The sequence below is a fragment of the Triturus cristatus genome, chromosome 2_1 (genome assembly GCF_964204655.1).
Source record: "Triturus cristatus chromosome 2_1, aTriCri1.1, whole genome shotgun sequence".
Lineage (NCBI taxonomy): Eukaryota > Metazoa > Chordata > Amphibia > Caudata > Salamandridae > Triturus > Triturus cristatus.
The window spans coordinates 285706180-285727192 of NC_140581.1; the positions used below are offsets into that span (position 1 = coordinate 285706180).

General features: G+C 44.7%; 1 protein-coding gene across 2 annotated transcripts in view; it reads left to right on the top strand.

Moving 5' to 3' along the window:
- Window positions 1-9169: 9169 nt before the first annotated feature.
- The window catches only part of EGFLAM (EGF like, fibronectin type III and laminin G domains), a 699898-nt gene continuing 688054 nt past the window's right edge, over window positions 9170-21013 (top strand). The window contains exon 1 of one of the 2 annotated variants that reach the window (XM_085631113.1): window positions 9170-9735. In XM_085631113.1, coding sequence (XP_085487239.1) covers window positions 9636-9735 — 100 coding nt within the window. In that variant the 5' untranslated portion in view covers window positions 9170-9635. The remainder of the gene's footprint in view (window positions 9736-21013) is intronic. The other variant, XM_085631115.1, reaches the window with a different exon arrangement.

Genomic DNA, 21013 nt, shown 5'->3' on the forward strand with positions numbered 1-21013 from the left:
AGTCACCCCTCTAGCTAGGTGCACTATGCCAGTGGTGTGGGTACAGGTGCATGAGCCCTGTGCCCCTACAGTACCCAGGTCCATTCCTGGGCATTGCAAGTGCAGTGCTGCCATTAAGAGTACATGGTGCTGGGAGGTCGTCAACATGAACTCCACAGCCCCATGATGGCTACACTGAAGACTGAGAAGTTTGGTATCAAACTTCTCAGCACATTAAACCCACACTGATGCCAGTGTGAGATTTAATGTAAGATACACAACAGAGGGCAACTTAGAGTTGCCCCCTGAACCAAACCTACAATCCACATCCTGTTTGAGAGGCTGCCTAAGCTGCCACACAGCAGACATGTTGCTGGACCCCTTGGTAGAGAGCCATCCGCTCTCCTGGGCCTGCAACAATGCACATCCTGGGCGAGGTGCTAGGTTCCTCCCCCAGGATGGGCAGGGGAAGCTTCAAAGGCATGTGCGCTTCTCCAGGCCACTTGCTGTACTCAGCAACTGGCCCCCACCGGTTCTGACCCCCACTCTGGCGGGAAGACTGGCGGGAAAGCCCAAGTGAGGAAAGGGGGTGTGCCAGCCTCTGACAACCCCATCCCTCAGGTGGGGGAGGCGAGGTGAAGCACAACTCTCGCCATCTTGAGGATGGGGAGCCTTGCCCAATCAGGATTAGGCTCCTGCCCCCCTCCCACTGGAGAGTGGCAGGATAGGGGGTGTACCCACCCCAGGGAACGGACCCATTGATCCCTGACCTCTACCTACCTGTAACGCCCCTAAATTTAGTATTTAGGGACACCCTGAACCTTTCTCCCTCAGATCCCGAATCCGAAACAAGCATGAAGAACAAGAAGAAAGAAGACCTGCCGTGCAGCAGCTAACAAGAGGACGACACCAACTGGTTTGGCCCCAGCCCTACAGGCCTGTCGACCCTTGAACCTGCTCCTGCTAAACCCCGGCATCTCCAATGATCAGCAACATCGAGAACCCCGGAGGACCTGACTGCCTTGTGACTCTAAAAGACTGGGACTCCCACGAGCAGTGGTTCTGCTCAAAGCAAGTAACAAACCCCTGGTGCCAGCCAAGAACCGCGACTCCTGCACACTCTGCACCCGCCAAGCCTGGCCTGTGCCAAAGTGGACAAAGACCCCGAGGACGTCCCCCCGGCGACTGTGACCCCAAATACAGCACCCAAGGACCCACCTCGACACTCCTGACGACGCCTGCAGCCTCAGAACCAGGGATCCCTCCAACCTTGACCAGCTGAGGGTAAGATTTCCCGACACGAAAAGACACCCCTGCACCCGGTGCCCTGCGGCCCCCTGTGCCCAGCTCCTGGGCGCCTACTTAACCTACAGCTTCCCACCTTACCTCTCGAAGTGGTGGTTGCACCTGAAGAATCTTCGTCCCCGAGCTTGCAGCCTTTGTTTGTTTTGTAGCTTCTCCATTGGAATCCATTGAGCGCCCGACGGCTCAAAAGCCCCCTGCACCCAGCTGCCCGAGTGCCCCTGGGAGTGCAACATCTATCCTAATCTACTTCCCCACTTGCCCTGAGTAAGTGACCAGGAGCCCAGCTCCCACAGCTGTGTGGCCTGCCTGCTAGCAGCCACCAACCAAAGGCCCCCTCTCGCCATAGGCTAACATTGGGCCTAACTCTCTCTGCATCTGGCTACCCCTGTGCCGCTGAGGGTGTAACAACTGTACATACCTGACCCTGGGAGACCTCTGAGTCTATGCCCAGAACCTTAACTCTGCTAGTCGAGTACTTACCCAAAAGCCGATAACTCACTTTTTCTCCATAGGATAACATTGACTGGTTTCACTTGGAAATTCTTCAAAGTGTCGAGTTTTGAAACTTTAAAATATTCACTAAAAATCAGCTGATCAACAAAAATGAAATTACTCACCTGTTATCGGGAGAGATCCCAGTGCTGGATCTTGGTGCCCAGCACTGACCCTGAAAAGTAATTACAACCGTACTTACCGATAACTTGATTTTCCTCCATAGGATAACATTGCCTGTTTTTTTTTGCCAGAAATTCGTTTGTCGATTTTTGAAACTTACAAATCTTGCTTAAAAATCGCCTGTGTAACAAAAACTATTTCTTTCAACTGCTTACAGGAGATGCACCAATGCTGAATCCAGGATCCAGCACTGAGTAAGAAAAAGTAACTATAACCCTACTTACCTGCTAAGTGAATTTCCTCCCATAGGATAACGTTGGTGATTCTATGTGAAAATGTTTTTAAGTGTCAACTTTTGAAATACAATAATATTTCTTAAAAATCAAACCTGTAACCAGAACGTATTTACTTACCTGTTTCCAGGAAATGTCCCAGGACTGAATCTAGGATCCAGTCCTGTGGTTAGAAAAGTAATCCAAGAAGTAGTTAATTGCATTTACTTAGAAATCCCCATTGAGCTCAATGTTATAATTGTGTTTGAATTGTGTTGCCTATTGCAACAACTGTAACTATTGCATTCAAAAGTCTATTGCCTATTGAAAGTATTTAACTAAAGCATCTCATTCTGAGAAAGTATATTTTGATACCTATTGTTGGTTCTAAAATAAAATAAACATATATTTTTATATACAAACCATTGATCTAGAGTTCAGTTCTTGAGTGTGTGAGACCATTTGCTGACTGAGTGTGTACAACAAATGCTTTACATTGTCCTCTGATACTGCCTTACTGCTCGACCAAGCTACCACTTTAGAGAGTAAGGTTATATTTAACTTTAGCCTCTGCCAAACCTCTGGGGACTGTGAACTCTCTGCAAACTGAACCTTACTTTGGTGCAGTATATACAGAGCCACTTTCTTACAGATGGCTCTTGCTACCCCTGACAAGTCATTGAAGTGCTTACATTGACCATTTACAAAAGCCCAGATAGATTTCAAAAGGGATATGGTTTGGCTGGGTCTCCTGATGGAGAAATGCCCTTCTGGGTGGAAGAGCCCCGGCTCATGGTGTCACAGGTCCCTGCTACCTTGCTGGTTTTGTGCTTGTGGATATACACATTTATCATCTGACATTATTAAGGACATCATTGGCGCCTACCCAAGTAGAAGCCCTGATAGTGAAAGGGCAATTGATTGTGTGGATTAAAAAACAGCCTAGACTGCTTGCTGCTCCAATCCTGGCCAACATTCCTGAGGTGAAGTTGACTCATGCATTAATGAGCAGCTGGTTTCTCGATGAGTGCATTCTGGCAACATTGCTGAACACGGAGCAGCTTTTTCCACAACGCTTGGTTGTCCTTATTCGTGGTCTAATGGTGCACATTACTGTCTCTCTGTCTAAAGGCAGAGTTTGTATCCTGCTGTCACTATGTTCCAATGTTTGGTGGAAGCATTCATCAGGAATCTCTACAATAAGTTAAAAAAAATACTACTTCCGTTGCTAGTTATTTAGTGGGAGGCATACTGCTGCCGATGTGGCTTGTGCCTTTTCTCTGACCTTCTTTTCACCACAGTTCTTGAGGCTCTTCACTATGTGCACTTAGAAGATGGGTGCATTTTGATTCTTTAGGTTAGCCCATCAGAGCTGGCACAGAGTCTTTACTGTTTTGACCATGTTAGTTGGGCTCTTTTATGGCAAGCTTCAAGTGGGTCTGCCCAATTGTTTCATAGTTGGGCAGCTACAATGGCTGCTCCCTACTGGACCCTGCAGTGTTTCAGGGGTGACTTTATCGTGACGGTACACTGTGGCAATCTGTGGCTTCCTGCGTTACCTGTGATGCCTTATTATGACTTCCTTTCTTCATCCTGTGAGGCAGTAGGGCTGAGGTGGACCTATGGGATGGTTCATGCCTAGGAATTGAAGGAACAGCCCTTTTCCTGGGTATTTCTCGGAGTTCCTGTTGCATGGAGGCTGGAGTTGATGGTGTACATTTTCTGTGGGCAGAACTTCCTGTTGTGTCCCTGTTGGCAGCAGGGTCATATTTGTGTATACTAGGTGTGCTTTGTTTCTGGCACTGTATGCTGTTTGGTACAATGGACTGTATTTAGGGGGCAACCTTGGCCTAGGAGCCTGGACTGTACATTATAAGAAATCGCTTAACCTCATTCTCTTCTTCTCCTTCTCTGTGGGTGGCAGGTTTTAGGTGAGAGGCTCAGGAGGTGAAAATCAGTAAGGGTTTTTCCCTTTTCCTTGGCCTGCCCTTCTGTTGGGATGGAAAAATCCTCTGTATGGCAAGAGACGTGTACCCCTTCCCTGTGTGCCCAACTGTACTGCTGTCTGGGTCCCTACTGCTGATTTTTTGCTATAGGCAAACACGGATCATGTGTGTGTGTGTGTGTGTGTGTGTGTGTGTGTGTGTGTGGCATGAAAAGCCTGTCTCACAGCTTGCAGTCTTGTTGGACCAGGAGGGGCTGCCAAACTGCTACTATGGTGGAAGGCTACCGTCTTCACCAGGATTTAAGCAGCATGAGTGCAGTGGTGGCAGAATACCATGTAGTGAACAGTAGTAGTGAACAGTGCCTGTTTACCCTATCACTAGAGTGAAGTCTACAGACTCATTCTGCTTTTAAAAGTTCTGATCTGTGCTTGACTCACCCTTGGTATACATGAGGTAAATGTGGAGTGCTGCACAGCGTGGGAGTAGTGATTCTGCACGAGTTGTATGGGTCCCGCTGAAGGGAACAGTATTGAGACCGAGGACTACTGTATAGTACATGTGAGATTAGTGCATGTGCTGAGTGTATGTATGCCTACAAGGAGTACATGACATGAAGGATGTTGTGGGGTACAGTGTGTGTACAATGAGAGCAGGTGCTGGCTGTATGTGCACTTGCATAAAGGACCGTACATGAAGAATGAAGTGGTGTGCAGCACGCTCATGGTGAGTGAGTGTCCTGGAAGTGTGTGTTTGTAAATATAGAAAAGCTTTCGTGCTGAACAGTGTGTGAGGACTGAATATGTGTGCTGAATGCATGTGTACATGTAATGGTACAATGCATGATGGTACTAGTGCTGGACAGTAGGTGTGTTGTGAATGTACACTGAGTAAGTGTGCCTGCAATGGTACATTACATGGAAGACCCATTTTGGGAAGTCTGGGCCTGTCTGAAAAAGACATGAGGAGGAGAGGAATACCCCCAGACATATTTGTGTAATGCTGCATTCCTGTGAGCTTGGTAGGACACACACATTCCGGAAGAGAAGAGACTCTTTACAATTCAAAGGACTACTCTTTGACTCTTTGATTCAGTGATAGATCATAAATAAGGGGCCTGGAAACACATCTCAGGAAAGGAGATGCGGCAGATAGAGTAGAGCTGGGGTCTGGGATTAACCTTTTGATGCAAATATCAATGTGGCTGATATGCAGGTGTGAACTCTGGTCACTCCCATGGATTGTGTTGTGGGACAATCAGCTTTGGAGTCTTGCCTGCTGTGACAGACATCTTTTACGAGGAAAGAAGGGTAGGAGAAGTGTCTACTTCAAAACAAGCAGAACCTTAACATAAAACATCAAAGACTCAGACCTTAAATCACATTTGGTGACTGGAAAAGTACTATATGAAGGGGAGGTTGAGTCCCCAAAAACTTGTCATCTGCCAAGCAGCCAGACCGGCTAGGTGAGAAGGGGAAGCTCTGCAAGACTTCTGCCTGTGACCAGGACAGGTAGTAAAGGCCTTCTAGTCTCCCTGCTGGGTGAGGGCACATTACCCAGGGAAACTACATCACCTGCCCTGAAGTCTGGAGTGCCAGCGTCAGCCTGCTTACCACGACCAGTATGCTATGTGAGGAAGAGGAGAGTGTTGGAGGGAGTGAGGTCCAGTGGGGGGCCGTACCATGAGGACTGCCTGTGGGAGGTGGGAGGATTCAGCTGTGCACCGGTTGGGACGTAGTCTGTGTACAGGATTGTTTTTGGCAACCCCGTATGCCAGAAGAGGGCTGTCATAGACTGAGCCAAGTATTGAGCACAGTGCAGATGGTGCCAAGCCCGCACTGCCTTGTTGTGGTGATCCCACATGCCAGAAGGGGCCACCATTAAAGAAATTGTCTTACCAGCATGCCAGGACTTGTAAACACCTTAGCGGCGGCCCCATATGACAGGAGGGGCCATCATGGTGTGGGTGGTTGCACCGGAGCAGTCTTACTTGCATCCAGAGGTGCAGCAACCCTGTGCCAGGAAGGGCTGCAGGGACCAAATTACCAAAGACAGCGGGCTGTCACCTGGGACTGGAGTGAGGCTGCCACCAGCGGGTCTAGCCAGACAGTGAGAGCTGCCTTGACTTGTCCCCGAGGACCCGGAGGACGCCAAGCAGAATATTGCACCCTCGATGGACTCAAGTAGAGAGCTGCAGGCCTGAATTCCCCCCAATAAGTAAACATTGATTTATTGCGTCTTTGAAAGCTGGAAGCTACACCGATTGCTAGGGAGAACCGGCGGCACCTCTCAGGAGAGTGAGCCTGCGCATGCCAGGTGCTGCCTCGTGTACCACAAGCAGTCCAACTTCTCTGAGCAGATTCTGTACTCGTAAGTGCCCGCACTCAAGGCACCAGCTGTAACGCCAAGCGCTTCCGTGTTGCAAGAGCGAGTAAGATTTAAACTGGGGCTGTGGGCCCCAGGGGATTCGCTGCTAAAGGAGCTGTGGCCTCCATCCCCCGACTCAGATGCCATATCGAGGCAATGACGGATTCGCTGCTAAAGGAGCTGTGACCTCCATCCCCCGACTCAGATGCCATATCGAGGCAACGACGGAGAGATCGGGGCCTCCTAGTCCTGAGTAGGGTTCCAGGCGAGGTGAGGTCCATTCCTCGATCAAGACGGATGCCTACTGCATCCCTTGAGGCGGAGGATCATACGAAGGTTGTATTAAGTCCAACCTTGAGTTGCTAGTGAAATAAGCATATTTCACTTTATTATTAATGTTATGTTTTCGTTTTTTACACACTAATGCAGTAGCAATTGCTTGACAACTTGGGTCCTGAAGAAAGCCTTAGGGTGAAATAGTCCCCGCTTGGCTGAAACATGTCGACCTTCCTATACAGCAGTTATTTGTTTAACACCGCTTGTTGCACTGTTGTTTTTATTTAGGGTGTGAGATCTTTCTTTCATATTAAATTAGTAGCGTTTTCTCACAATTCTATTTTAATACACCACATCATTCTTTCAAGAACTGCACTTTTCTCAATTGTCTTATTACCAATAACATAGATGATCTCCTGGCTTGGATCCTGGACCTGTGTGAGTGGCCTACTCCATCTAAGATAATCTCTATGATCAAGAGATACATCTTTTTCTGGATTGGATGACCAGATGATAAGATTGATCACCTAGACAATTGATGGGCATCCAAGCTCTACTCTAGGGTCCCCCTCTTGACTGTTTTTTGCCTTTTTCTCCTCTCTTCTCCTTTTCCAATTCCTTGGTTGTAAATTCTGTTTTGTCATTTTTTGACATACACATCTGCATATATCATTACATATATAGATGGCTTGGTAGACCCCCAGTTCCACTTGTTTTGAACAAGGAGCTGTGGCACCATAGACACTTTTGTAATAACTAAGAAGTCAAAGGGGAACTCTTGAGTATGGTATACTATTACTCATTCTCTGGATATGGCCACCAGTGAATGAGGAATAACCCCAAGCATGTTGCACAGTAGGGGATGGGACAGGGATTTGCCTGACCACTACTAGAGTCCTGACCACATGGGAATGTGTTATTGCATGAGGATCCATTATTCCTTTGAATGCTTAGAGATAGAGATAAAATACTTATTTTTTTTTTATAAAAGTCAGTATTGGACTGAGCGTTGATTTATTGTTCGTACTGTGTGCACATTGGGTTTTGAGTTGTGTTCAATTACCTGTATCTACACTCCCACCATGCCCCCTCCCGAGGGAGCCTTTGACTGCTTGTCCACAGCTACCAATGAGAGTCAAGAGCTTGACGCAGTTGCTCAGGATCTATAGTATGTCGGGCTCTGGGATATCCGGAGTAGAAGGCCTCAACCATCACGGTTGGGCCCAGTAACTCCTGCGTGCCCTGTAGCCCTCTGAATGGGATTCTGACACCTTCTTTTCTGCATTGCCTGTCTGCCATGTGCTGGTGTGCTTTTCTCTAGGTTTAGCATGCGCATCTTTTCCTTTAGTTACTGTGTAGGTGTTTACTATGATGCCATTCTTGAATTGTTTTTTGTGAGCTGTGTACTTCCTTCCGTGTGGCCATGCTTGCTCTTTGGAGGAAGGCTTTCTAGGCACCTTCCTTGGTATTGAGGTCTTAGGGTTGGCATGTTTTTCCTTGGTTCTTACACCCTGTAGAGCCTCAACTTTCCTGTACCACTCCTACTTCCTGTTGCGGGCTGGACCTCGCCTACCTTAGCTTTTTTTCTGGGCAACCCTGTACATTAGAGACTATAACTGAGACTTTGGGGAGTTCACTCTGGTAGGAAGTCCTGCTCTGGTACCCCTATTTGCCAGCTCAATATCTTCACTGTCCCTCTTTGTTGCTATTCCCCACTTTATTGGTTTGGGGCCCTGGCAACACCAGTTCTTTGCCAGTTGGACCCTTTTCTTTGGGAGTGATACTCATGAACTAACGGTTAATGTCTCTGACACTCAACCATAACGTTAAGGGATTACATTCTGCCGTTACCTTGCTCATTTGACTATATGTTCTCTCACAATTTGTTTCACTTATCTTTCCAGAAAGTGAGAAGCTAATCGCTTTCATACATCTTTGGGCTTCATATGGGGAAGGCCTGCTGTTGTGGAGTGAACTCCAAGCCTTTGGTTGGATACGAGTCCAGACTGTGGTGTGTTATGTAGGGTGCTGGCCCGTTTATATGGCATTCTGTTTGGTGCTTGGTGTTATACAACTCGGAGTGCGGCCGAGCGACGGCAGCAGGATAGCAGGGAATAGGTCAACATTTCTATTTTGAGGGCTTTAGGGAGTTTACAAGGGGTGCGTGGTATGAGAAGGTGGGGCGTCCTTTTCCTAGAGCAAGGTAGTGGGGCAAGGAAGGAAGAACTGAGATGATTTGGTTCTCACTCAGGTGGGGCTTGTCTGCCTCGCTCGTGTCTAGCTGCCCGCGGCTCCCCGCTGACTCTTAAATCCCTCCCTGCTGCTTTATTAGTCTGAGTGGCCAGAGCCGTGTCAGCGCCGCTTCGAGAGGGATTACCCCTGCCTTATCTTCTTAGCGGAGCCTGCTGTCCCGGGAGACCCGCAGGTCCCTTCGACAAGCCGCGCCCCCCCGGACATACAACTTCCAAACAATTAGCAGCTACCTATGGCTGGCCTGGGCGGGGGTCCAGTGTGGGAATGCGGATGCTTTTTGAAGGAGGAGGTGTGTGTCCTCATGCGTGGGTTAATGACTTGTAAACAGTCGTGCCCGCCTGCTTGAATTAGATGGACTCTCCGCCTGCTGCCGTGGTGGGTCGGTGTCAGGGCGCCCTCCCGCTCTCTCGCTTCCTGCCCTAGTGTGTTCTCCGCCCCCTCCCACTCCTGTCACAGAGCCCTCCAGTCCGTCGCAGCTTCAGACCTGCCGCCTCCCCAGCACCTCCGCTCCGGGCTCTTGCGCTCGCGCTCTGTCCCGCGCCGGACCTCGGCTGAAGGCTGCCCTCGGACGCGGCACTGCGCGCGACCCTTTCTGCAGGAGTTTGTTGTCTTCATCCCGGGACAGATGGGACCGCCAGGGACGTCTCGCGTCCTCGCTCTTTATTATTTGGCTGTGGTGTGTGGGCACGCTCTGGGGTCTAGGAGGACCACCCCTAGAAGACAAGGTAACGATTAAGAGCTGCGTCTGTCTCCTCTCCTATAATATCTTTTAGGGATTGCAGTGAGGGCGACGGGTAAATGTTTGTGTCTGCAGAAGCGCTTATCCTGTTTCCGTAAGAGGTTCTTTTTAAAGTGGACTTTCCGTGTGTTCCTTTGTTGTAGAAGCAGATGATGCTATGCGCGGATACTGGCACGCTCAAGGCTGTGTGCAAAGGACTGGCCAACAGAGAAAGTGCTCGGTATTCAGACTGGCCGGTGCCTCCGAAAGGCCGGTACGGCTGGGGTAAAGCAAGGGCACAGTAGTGCGTGCCTCTGGACGACCGCTAGGTGGTGGGTGGGGCAGTGACAGTTCAGGCCGGCATCTCCGACAGTCAGGTTCCAAAGGGCTGGGACAGAGACAGGACAGGCTGGAGTATCTGGATATCTGTCAGAGCATGGCTAGAGTAGAGTAGGGACAGGCCAGTATTTCAGTAACGCTGGTGGGGCAGGGGTAGAGAAATAACAGGTAGGTGCCTCCGCCATGCGATAGGTCATGACTGAGACATAGCATGGGGTCTTTCGGACAGGCCAGTACAGAAGGACTGGGCAGAGACAGGACATGCCTTGCCACTGATAGACCGTTAGGCCCGTGGTAGGAAAAGGGCACACCTGTGTCTCTGGCTGTGGTATAGACATGACAGGCGCCACTGGAAGGTCCGCTATGACGGAACACGGACAGAGAACGCGCGGGCTGGCGTCTGTGGGGTACAGAAGAGATGGGACACCCCAGTGCTTCTGAATGTTCTGTAGGGAAGAGGTAAGAAAGGACACACCCGTGTCTTTGAAGAACGCGAGGGAATGGACAGGAAAGGGGCAGGCAGGTGACATTCACTGTTCTGTTGGCTTGGGGGCAACAGTTTGGGCCGGTTCCTCTGAACGGCCGATAATTTGAGACTGAAGTGAACCCAATAGTACCTAATATTGGCACCGACACAGAATAGTTCAGCACATATAAACACACTGGGACCCCTCCGTCGGTAAGGTTGGGTTAGAGTTACTCACAAGCAAACCTGACATTTTTTCTTTGACAGTTTTATATAGCGCGAGCGACTTACTTGGGCATCCAGCTACATTACTACGGATCAGATTCCTTTTTTTAGGCACGGAGAGATTTAAACAATTCGCCCGGAATCACAGGCTGTTGAGCCGACGCCAGGACTCAAACCCGGTCCTCAAATTCCAAAAGGGCCTTTTGGAAAGGCTGCAGCTCTGCCCCCTTAGACACATCTCTTTCTTGCCTGACATCAGGGCTTCTGCGCTGTACGCCTCTCTGGCCATCTTTTGGTTTCGCGGCAGCCCGGTCCAGCCCCGCTCGTCACGGGATGTAAAACTGGCAGACAGCGCTCGGACATGAGTAATACAGCCTTTGTCTGAGAACTCCTTGGCTCTGCCCTCTCATTTGCCTCGCAGTCTCTCGGCGTGGCATTTCCTGTGCTTAAAAGCCCCCAGAGCTGCAGATGTGGGCGCTGCCCTGTGGCCCCTGGCGTGGGGTGGCTCGTCTGGTGTCAGTGTGGTAGTCCGCGCCTGCATCCCCTGGCAGATCTGTGTAGGACGTCAGTAATCTCGGCCCTGGCTCCAGACGCGCATTGTTCGGCACCCCTCTTCCAAATGAACTTTGTTACAGTCAGTTTTAGGGACAGTAAATCCTGCCTGCCTTGTTATTTTATCATTACAGTCCAGCCTGAGTCGCCGCAGACCCACCAAACGGAGTAAAACCGGGACGTGTTTGTTTGCTTTGCAGTGGGTTCATTTAATGACACTCGAGAATACTTCAAGAGCAACAGCGTTTTGTTTATTTATTTGTGTAGTTGTATCTGTGTGAGAATGTGTTCCAAATAACGGGATGTCGGTTTGACTCGAGCAGGGCTCAGAACTATCTAAGGACAGTTATGTGGCAACCGCGCCAGATTTACCACAGAACTCATTTATTTCAGAGTATGGTGCCAAAATCCGTGGTGATAATCCATTCCTGATGCTCTCATGATGTTATGTCCAAATGTGCGGCGCTGTTTCGGTCTCAGCGTTTTTGTAACAGTTATATATCGCTGTGGTCCATAAGGTACTATTACACTTACATTAAATTGCAAACTGTAAACAAGCATTGGCAAAGTCAATCAGTCGGGCGGTGGCTGCCAGCATTTTAGCTTTGTCAGTACTTGGTGTGTTTTGCCATGGTTTGTGTACAATTTTAGTATTGGATGGGCTGTCAGGCCATCAGCAAAATATATAAACACACGTTGGCTAAATGCAATGTATTATTTGAGTATCAAAAAGTTCGCACTCTGCACTTTTGAGACATGTTTTTGGCTGCAAATATGGGTTCAAATTAATTTAATCTTTCACATGGAAGTTCCTTTTTTTATTCATAATCTTTTTTGGGGTAGCATATCTGAAGCTTGAACTTCATTATCTTGTGATATTCGTATTCTGGACTTATTGTTAGCAGCAGTTTTTCAACAAATCACAAAAAATTGGAAGGACTTCACTAAATTGTCATTTCAGGCCTGGTGGAATGCAGTCTGTTATAATCACAGGTTGGACACTAACTATGTTTCGCCTATGTCTCTAGCTTTTAAACATCGGATCTTGTGGATCCCCATTACTTCATTTTTAGATAACTGCGCACATAGTTCCTTGGCACGCACACCGACTCAACAGGAAGTTCTTCAACCCCCCTGATCTTTCCTTTTAGTTTTACTTAGCATAACTAATTTTACTAATTGATAATCCATTTTTGTATATTATTTATATATGATATGTTTCTCTTTAAATTCTTGCATTACCAAACACCTTTGCCTCTTAATTGACTTTATTCTTGTGCTTCATAATAAGATGATTGCATTAATTAGTACGGTATAATTTATGGACATTTTATTGTATTGTATTGTCTCTTACCTCTATGCCTCATTATGTTTTAAATTTATTCACATTTTAAAACTGAAAAAAAAGTTCACACTCTCATAGCAGTCAGTGACACCAAAGGGAGCTACTTTTCGTGTGGATGTGCTCCTTGTGAAATACCCTAATGCAGTCACTCACAGTGAATTTAGCCAATATCTGCCGTGAACTGACTCATTGCTGCACGCTGGATACAATACTGGACAGAAGAATCATGCGAATGCCACACCAACAGATCAGTGGATAAAGAGGGCTGAGTGAAGGCCCCTATAAGTTTATTATTATATATATATATATATATGTATGTATGTATGTATGTATGTATGTACGTATGTATGTATGTATATATTCACTGAAAAAAACATAGGTTTCAGGGGCGTTATAGTTAGCTGGACATTTCCCTCGTACAAAACCCTAGAAATTCCCCTGTTATAGTTAGTTCAGCTAACTATAACTCGCACCCTCGCAATGCACTGCTGATGACGTCACATATTACATCACTCATGACATGGTCAGTGACATCACTGATGACATCACTGATGACATCTCAAATGACATCACTGATGACATCACTGATGACGTCATTCAGTGACTCTGTGTTTCTGTAAAGTTTTAATATGTTTAAAATATATAGGGAAAGGCCTGTTGAAGAATGAGTGGGTGTACAAGTGTGTGAATGGATGATTTTCTAGGTGCGTAACTGACTCTATAAGTGAGTCATTAAATGTATCTTACTGCAGACTAGTGACTAAACTGTGTGAATGTCTGTATGTGTCTGTGTGTTGGTGTATAAGTGGCTGCATGGTTTTGTCAATAGCTAAATGAGTGTCTATATGGGTTATTGTATGGTTGTTTGAGTATCTGTATGGGTGCCTGAGTGTTTGTGTGGGTAGGGTGTGTGTGACTCTGTGCATAGATGTGTGAGTGGGTGATTCTATGGGTGCATGGTTTTAAGAGTGCAACAGTGATGGACTTTATGGTTGACTGAGTGTATGTATGGGTGTGTTAGTGATTGAATGTATATCTCAGTTGTACATGTGTCAGTAACTACATATGTGAAACGCAGTGTATATGTGTGTAAGAGTATTTAACTATCTATATGTGAGAGTGTGTGATTGCGGGAGTGGCTGTATGGATGAGTGTGTGCTTGTATCAGTAATTGTATAAGAGCGTCAGAATTTGTTAGTAAATTGGACTGTGATTAATTATTTGCATGACTGACTAGGTGTGTCAGTACCTCAATGGATGATTGGTGGTGTGTGAGTGTATATAGGTGTATAAATGCATATAATAATCCTGTACGGAGTGACTGTAAGTATGAGTGACTGCACAAGTGAGTGAGTGGAGATGTATGTAGACCTAAGAGTCAATGAGTGGGTATGTAGTTATTGGTATTGGAGTATCTATGGTTTTCAAAATGGCCGTCTGAAATTTTGAGCCGGTGTATCAAAGGTTATATTAGGGTGTGAGAAGATGCACTAATTTATCACATGGGTGACGTCATCAGTGATGTCATCAGTGATGACATTTGAGATGTCATCAGTGATGTCATCAGTGATGTCACTGACCATGTCATGAGTGATGTAATATGTGACGTCATCAGCAGTGCATTGCGGGGGCGCGAGTTATAGTTAGCTGAACTAACTATAACAGGGGAATTTCTAGGGTTTTGTACAAGGGAAATGTCCAGCTAACTATAACGCCCCTGAAACCTATGATTTTTTCAGTAAATTTCTAAGGTTTTTTAAATGCCAATTCCTAACTATAACACCCCTGAAACCTTTGTTTTTTTCAGTGAATTTCAAAGGTTTTTTAAATGCCAATTCATAACTATAACACCCCTGAAACCTTTGGTTTTTTCAGTGAATTTCAAAGGTTTTTTAAATGCCAATTCCTAACTATAACGTGCATGAAACCTATGGTTTTTTTCAGTGAATTTCAAAGGTTTTTTAAATGCTAATTCCTATCTATAACGTATCTCTAAAGATATCATGTTTAATGATTTTCATTGGATTTCTATATTTTTCAAATTCAGTGTGTCAATTTCATTAATTATGTATTTTTGAAATTCTTTTTTATCACCATTTTTTACACTTATTTTTTCAATTAATTCTTTTAAAAATTAAAAAATATTATTTATTTTTATTGGGTTTTTCAAACATATTTTTTTATATTTTTAAAAATATTTTTTTAACTATATGTCCAAAACTTTATTTTATATATATTTTTTCCATGTTTTTGGATCCGTGCACCGTTCTCGATCCCTACGCGTTAGCATCCGCGCATGGTATGCGTTGGGTATGTGTTTAGTGCGCGATCGCAATGCGACCGGTACACGACTCCCAGCCTATACGCGACACGTTCGATGTACGTAACACTTAAGCTTGATCTTTATCTCCCAAAAATTCAAATTTTTTTTCCTTGGATCCGCGCACCCAACGCGAGAGAATCCGTGCACCCAACGCGTTAGGATGCGCGCACCCTGCGCCGTTTTTTTTATTTTAAAAAGGGGGCCCCAGGGGATCCTGCTGGGACCCCCTGAGGGTCAGAGTATTTCCACTCTGCCCCCTTTATATGTTTTACACACTTATTCCCCTTGCTTCTTCAGCCTCGCTTCTACCGAGGCAGAAAATGGCCGCCAACAGTTCCTGGTTTCGAATGTAGACAGACACTCGACAGCCAATTAGCATTCAGCGCGTGATCGGGAGGGTGCACGCTCGGTTCGGGGAGGGTGCGCTGACAGTGCGGGTAGGGTGCGCGGATCCTCCTCGGCTATAGATATCACTAACAATGTTACCCTAATTTTCTCAGGAACTACTGAACAGATTCACACCATTTATGCAAAAGGCACGAGTCTGAACTGAGGACTACCTCTTTGCCAAATTTGGTGTCATTCCGTTCAGCGGTTCGGGCTGTAGCTGCGACAACAGATCCTATGGGAAATTGCATGGGGAAAACGCGTTTTGGGACCCCCCTTTTTTCTCGGTCCCCGCTTGACGAATCACCACGAAACTTTCAGGGTAGGAGCGGAGCGGAGCTGGTCAAAAGTTTGGAAAATTTCGCGAAGATTCGTCAACCAGCGCCAGACTTATTGGGAATAGAATGTTGCGGATTTCCTATGGAAAAATAGGTCCTAACTATAACTATCTACTGGCGACCGCCAGTAGATAATGTGTATATATATATATATATATATATATATATATATATATGTGTATATATATATATATATATATATATTACCTACTGGCGGTCGCCAGTAGGTAGTTATAGTTAGGACCACGTTTCCATAGGAAAACCTCAACATTCTATTTTGAATAACTTTGGCGCCGGTCGACGAATCCTCGCGAATTTCTCAAAATAGGTGGGGCGCTACGCTCCGCTCCTACCCTGAAAGTCTCGGGGGGATCCGTCAAGCGGGGGCTGAGATAAAAGGGGGGTCCCAAAACGCGTTTTTCCCATGCATTTTTCCATAGGACCTTTAGAACGAGCTACAGCCCGAACGGCTGAACAGAATTACTCAAAATTTGGCAGAGAGGTAGTCCCTAGGTCAAGGAAGTGCCTTTTGTAGGTTTGGTGTAAATCTGTTCAGTAGATTCTGAGAAAATAGCCTTTAAATCAATATATATATCTGAGCCCGCTTACGGTACGCTTACCGTACGCTTACGGTAAGCGTACGGTGGCGTGCGCGAGCGCGATTCTGATTGGCTCTTAGATCTTAGTAAACATTTGAATCGGCCGAAACCAGGAAGCGGCGGCCGCCATTTTGTGTATTTCACTCTGAAAAAAAAGAGTGAAAACAAGGAAAGGGGGCAATGAGGAGAGTTACAGACCCCCTAACATTTGTAAGGGGGTCAAAGAAGGACAGAAAAGTACAAAAAAAACATTTATTGATTTTAAAAAAAATCACGGGGTACGCGTACGGTAAGCTGACGGTAAGCGTACGGTAGAAAAAAAAATAAAATAAAATGAAAATCAGATTTAAGTGTTTAGATATTAGGGGGCTCTAAAAAGAGCCGTTGTGTTTATGAAATGATTTTTTAGTGGTACCTACAAGTAAGTACCGATGCAGAGTCTAAGGTTCAAGAGGAAGACTCTGTTCCCTTCATCATTGAAGTGCACACCATCTCCTCTATAAATGTCTTGCATGTCATAACGCAAGTTGTTGTGGTAAATGGCACCCATACCATAGTCACGGAGGAAAGCAGAAACAGATTTGTTGACGTGCTTTCTTGCTTTGTCATCGCACCGCGTGCCCACCGTGCGTGCACGGCACTAACTGCGTAAAGTGGGCGCGCGGTGCGCGAAGCGCACCGCGTGCTCACTGTGCGCGCACGGTGCGCGAAGCGCACCGTGCGCGCACGGAACGAACTGCGTTAAGTGGGCGCGCACGCCACGAATGGCGTAAAGTAACTTAGCATTTAAAAAACCGTACAAATTCACTGAAAAAACCATAGGTTTCACACACGTTATAGTTAGGAATTAGCATTTAAAAAACCTTGCAAATTCACTGAAAAAACCATAGGTTTCACACATGTTATAGTTAGCGGAAATTTTACTGATAAAAAACCAATGAAATTCCCCCGTTATAGTTAGTGCAGGCAACTATAACTCACACGACCGCAATCTTCTGCTGATGACATATGTGTCTTTATGAAAAAAAAATATTTGTAATATATGTATAGCTAAAAATGTATGGAAGAAGACATGGGCAAATAAGTGTCTAAATACAGTATTAGCATCAGCAGAGGATTGCGGTCGCGTGAGTTATAGTTGCCTGCACTAACTATAACGGGGGAATTTCATTGGTTTTTTATCAGTAAAATTTCCGCTAACTATAACATGTGTGAAACCTATGGTTTTTTCAGTGAATATATATATATATATATATATATATTCCAGCCAAACCCGACTTAAATAAAATCGGACACCGACACAGGAGATGCTTTAGCCATCCAGCTTAGGTTTTATTCTTCTTTCGCTGACGCGTTTCGGCACAACTGCCTTGCTCACCCAAATAGTCGCAAATAAATCCGTTACTTATAAACAGAAGTCACAAGGTCACATGATCACTTTCCAAATAAACACGGAAAACAGACTAGTGAGCGATTCATGTATTACTATCTCAAAATACAATCATTTGTTTTATAGCATATTGTCTTACTCTCATTGCTCTTAATTTGCTTAATTCCTGTAAATTTTATTCATAATTATAAAAATTTAAAAATCACACATTTTTTATAAATTTGAATTGTCCAAGGGATTAATAAAAGAGAGAGAGAGAAAAGACACTATTTCAAACACAAGTGCATTAAAATGTTTGTACAGCAATACAATGTCGCTCTTATTGTTCTTTTATACATTCTGTGTTTATATTTGTCACACAAATTGTACTACATTGCTGGTCTCCTGGGCAAGTGCCCCTGTCACGAGTCCAATTACTTATTTATTTTTGTCTCAATCGGGCACATTACAGAGATTATATCCAGTCAATCTGCCAATAGACCCTTGTCAAAAAAATCAGAAAGGAGAGACATGTATTAGAATCTTAATAGGTCATATATATATATATATATATATATATATATATATATATATATATATATATATATATATATATATATATATATATATATATATATATATACAGTTCAATGAAGAAAAATGCACTCTCAGAGGTCAATCGTTACTTAATAAACATAGCGTATTCCTCAATCTACATTGTCGATGCATCCGCCATTTTGGAACGGGTTACAGACTCATACTCCTGAGTCAGTACATACATATTACCTTGATGATTAGTATACAACAGAATGTAAAACAAGGTAATGATTACCAATACTTGTAATAGTAATGTAGAAACACATTGCTTATTAAAGAAACAAACAGTCCGAGTTTCCTCAGCATAACACCCGATATATTGCATGTAAGAACTCCTTGACTTTGTGAAACTTTATCGATTGCATACCAGCACACAAGGAATTACAAAATTGAAGAAGAGGGTTTTACAGCCTCATACTCAGCTATACACAAACCAAGAGGACTAGTGCCGCGTGTGGGTACATTTTACGTGCTGCTATGTAAGGGTAAATATCAGGAAAACATGCTTATCAGACATTTATAATGCTTATATAAATGTCTGATAAGCATGTTTTCCTGATATTTACCCTTACATAGCAGCACGTAAAATGTACCCACACACGGCACTAGTCCGCTTGGTTTGTGTATAGCTGAGTATGAGGCTGTAAAACATTCTTCTTCAATTTTGTAATTCCTTGTGTGCTGGTATGCAATCGATAAAGTTTCACAAAGTCAAGGAGTTCTTACATGCAATATATCGGGTGTTATGCTGAGAAAACTCGGACTGTTTGTTTCTTTAATAAGCAATGTGTTTCTACATTACTATTACAAGTATTGGTAATCATTACCTTGTTTTACATTCTGTTGTATACTAATCATCAAGGTAATATGTATGTACTGACTCAGGAGTATGAGTCTGTAACCCGTTCCAAAATGGCGGATGCATCGACAATGTAGATTGAGGAATACGCTAGTACTTCTTTCATGTTTATTTGTATATATGTACGTTTGGACACAATGCATACTTCGTGTGAGCAAGACACTAGTTGGTGTCGAAACGCATAGCGAATGTTTATTAAATAACGATTGACCTCCGAGAGTGCGTTTTTCTTCATTGAACTGTTATTGGATTATCCGGCTTTGGGTTCGCCGGACAACGCACCACCTGACAAGGGCTTTATCCCGGAAGAACCCGACTGTGACTGTTTGTTTATATATATATATATATATATATATATATATATATATATATATATATATATATATATATATATATATATATATATATATATATATATATATATATTTATATTTGGATATAGATATATGAAAAGGCTTGGCTAATGCCTTAATAATAAAAACACAACTAAAAGGTTTGAGTAAAGTCAAAACTAAAGGCAAACATTTGACAAAGCCAATAGGACTGGCCTTGGCAGGCTGCTGGAATGTTTATATTTTAAATTTTTATTTATAGCATATACAACATAAATAAATAGAAAATAACATACAGCCACCTTAACATGGCAATCATATGCTGAGAATAAAAATTTTTTTATTAAAAAAACATTCCCTGTAGTAGCCATTTTACTAGTTGTACTTTTAAATAACAGGTGTTCCATGTATTTTACTGTTATTATTTGTGATGTAGACAAGAATAACTCCCCACCTAATCAAGTACTCAAACTGCAGGCTGCTACAACGTTACAGTGCCATTTAAACACCTTATAAGAGCTGTTGGAAGCCGGAGTCCCAGTCCCACACTACTGTCACCAAGTAAGCGACCCGGGGCTCCCCACTCAACATTAGGCCAAGTAAGGACACCATTTGAGATAGCCCTGCTCACCCCCTTAGTAGCTTGGCACGAGCAGTCAGGCCTATCTCCAAGACACGAGTGTTCAGTATGTGCAACCACGCCCACAGCAACCCCCTGGTGACACCACAAATGGACTCCACACGAGTTTGATAAAAACGAGTACAAACTTTATACAAAAAGATATACGATCAGACCGCAAGATACATAAGCCAACATAGAATAAAAGGTAATATTCGTTCCGGCTGGCTGGTAGGTTCAAATCCCAGCCACCGCTTTCAAAATGCTATGCTGGTCGCAATGCTAGAATCACACACGTTGCCATGGACAAACAATAGTGCACTGCGTAACGATATAATCCTGTGCTGGGCAAAGGAGATATAATACAACGCATAGCGATACACCCCGGTACCTGCAATGGGAGAAATAATGCAATGCGTACCGCTACCTTTATGTACTGCGCAATGAAGAATAATGCAATGCATCACACCCCAATCACGTACGTTGCAATGAAGAAACAATGCAAGCGGACCGCTACAATCATGTACTTTGCAATTAAGGAATAATGTAATGGATAACGACAATCATGTACTTTGCAATGAAGAAATAATGCAATGCGAGCAGCTACAATCATGTACTTGGCAATGGAGAATTAATGCAATGCGTAGCGCTACAATCGTGTATTTCATTAGGCAATCATAATGTCAGGCATACTAAGACAGTCCGGCAGTTCGTTAGCAGCAATATTGGCAATGTGTTTTGCGACAATCAACCTCTTCGATAACAGTTGCCCCCCACACGGTTCAACGATGACACAGAGTACAGCTTATTACTCTGGCCCCTGTAGTGCCACTCCTTTTGTCAGTACGGGCCTCACTCTGAGCCGGAGCAAAAGGCTCATGTCGTCAGAAGGACTGAGAGGCTGAGAGAGTGTCCCTCCGAGCCCACACCCCGCC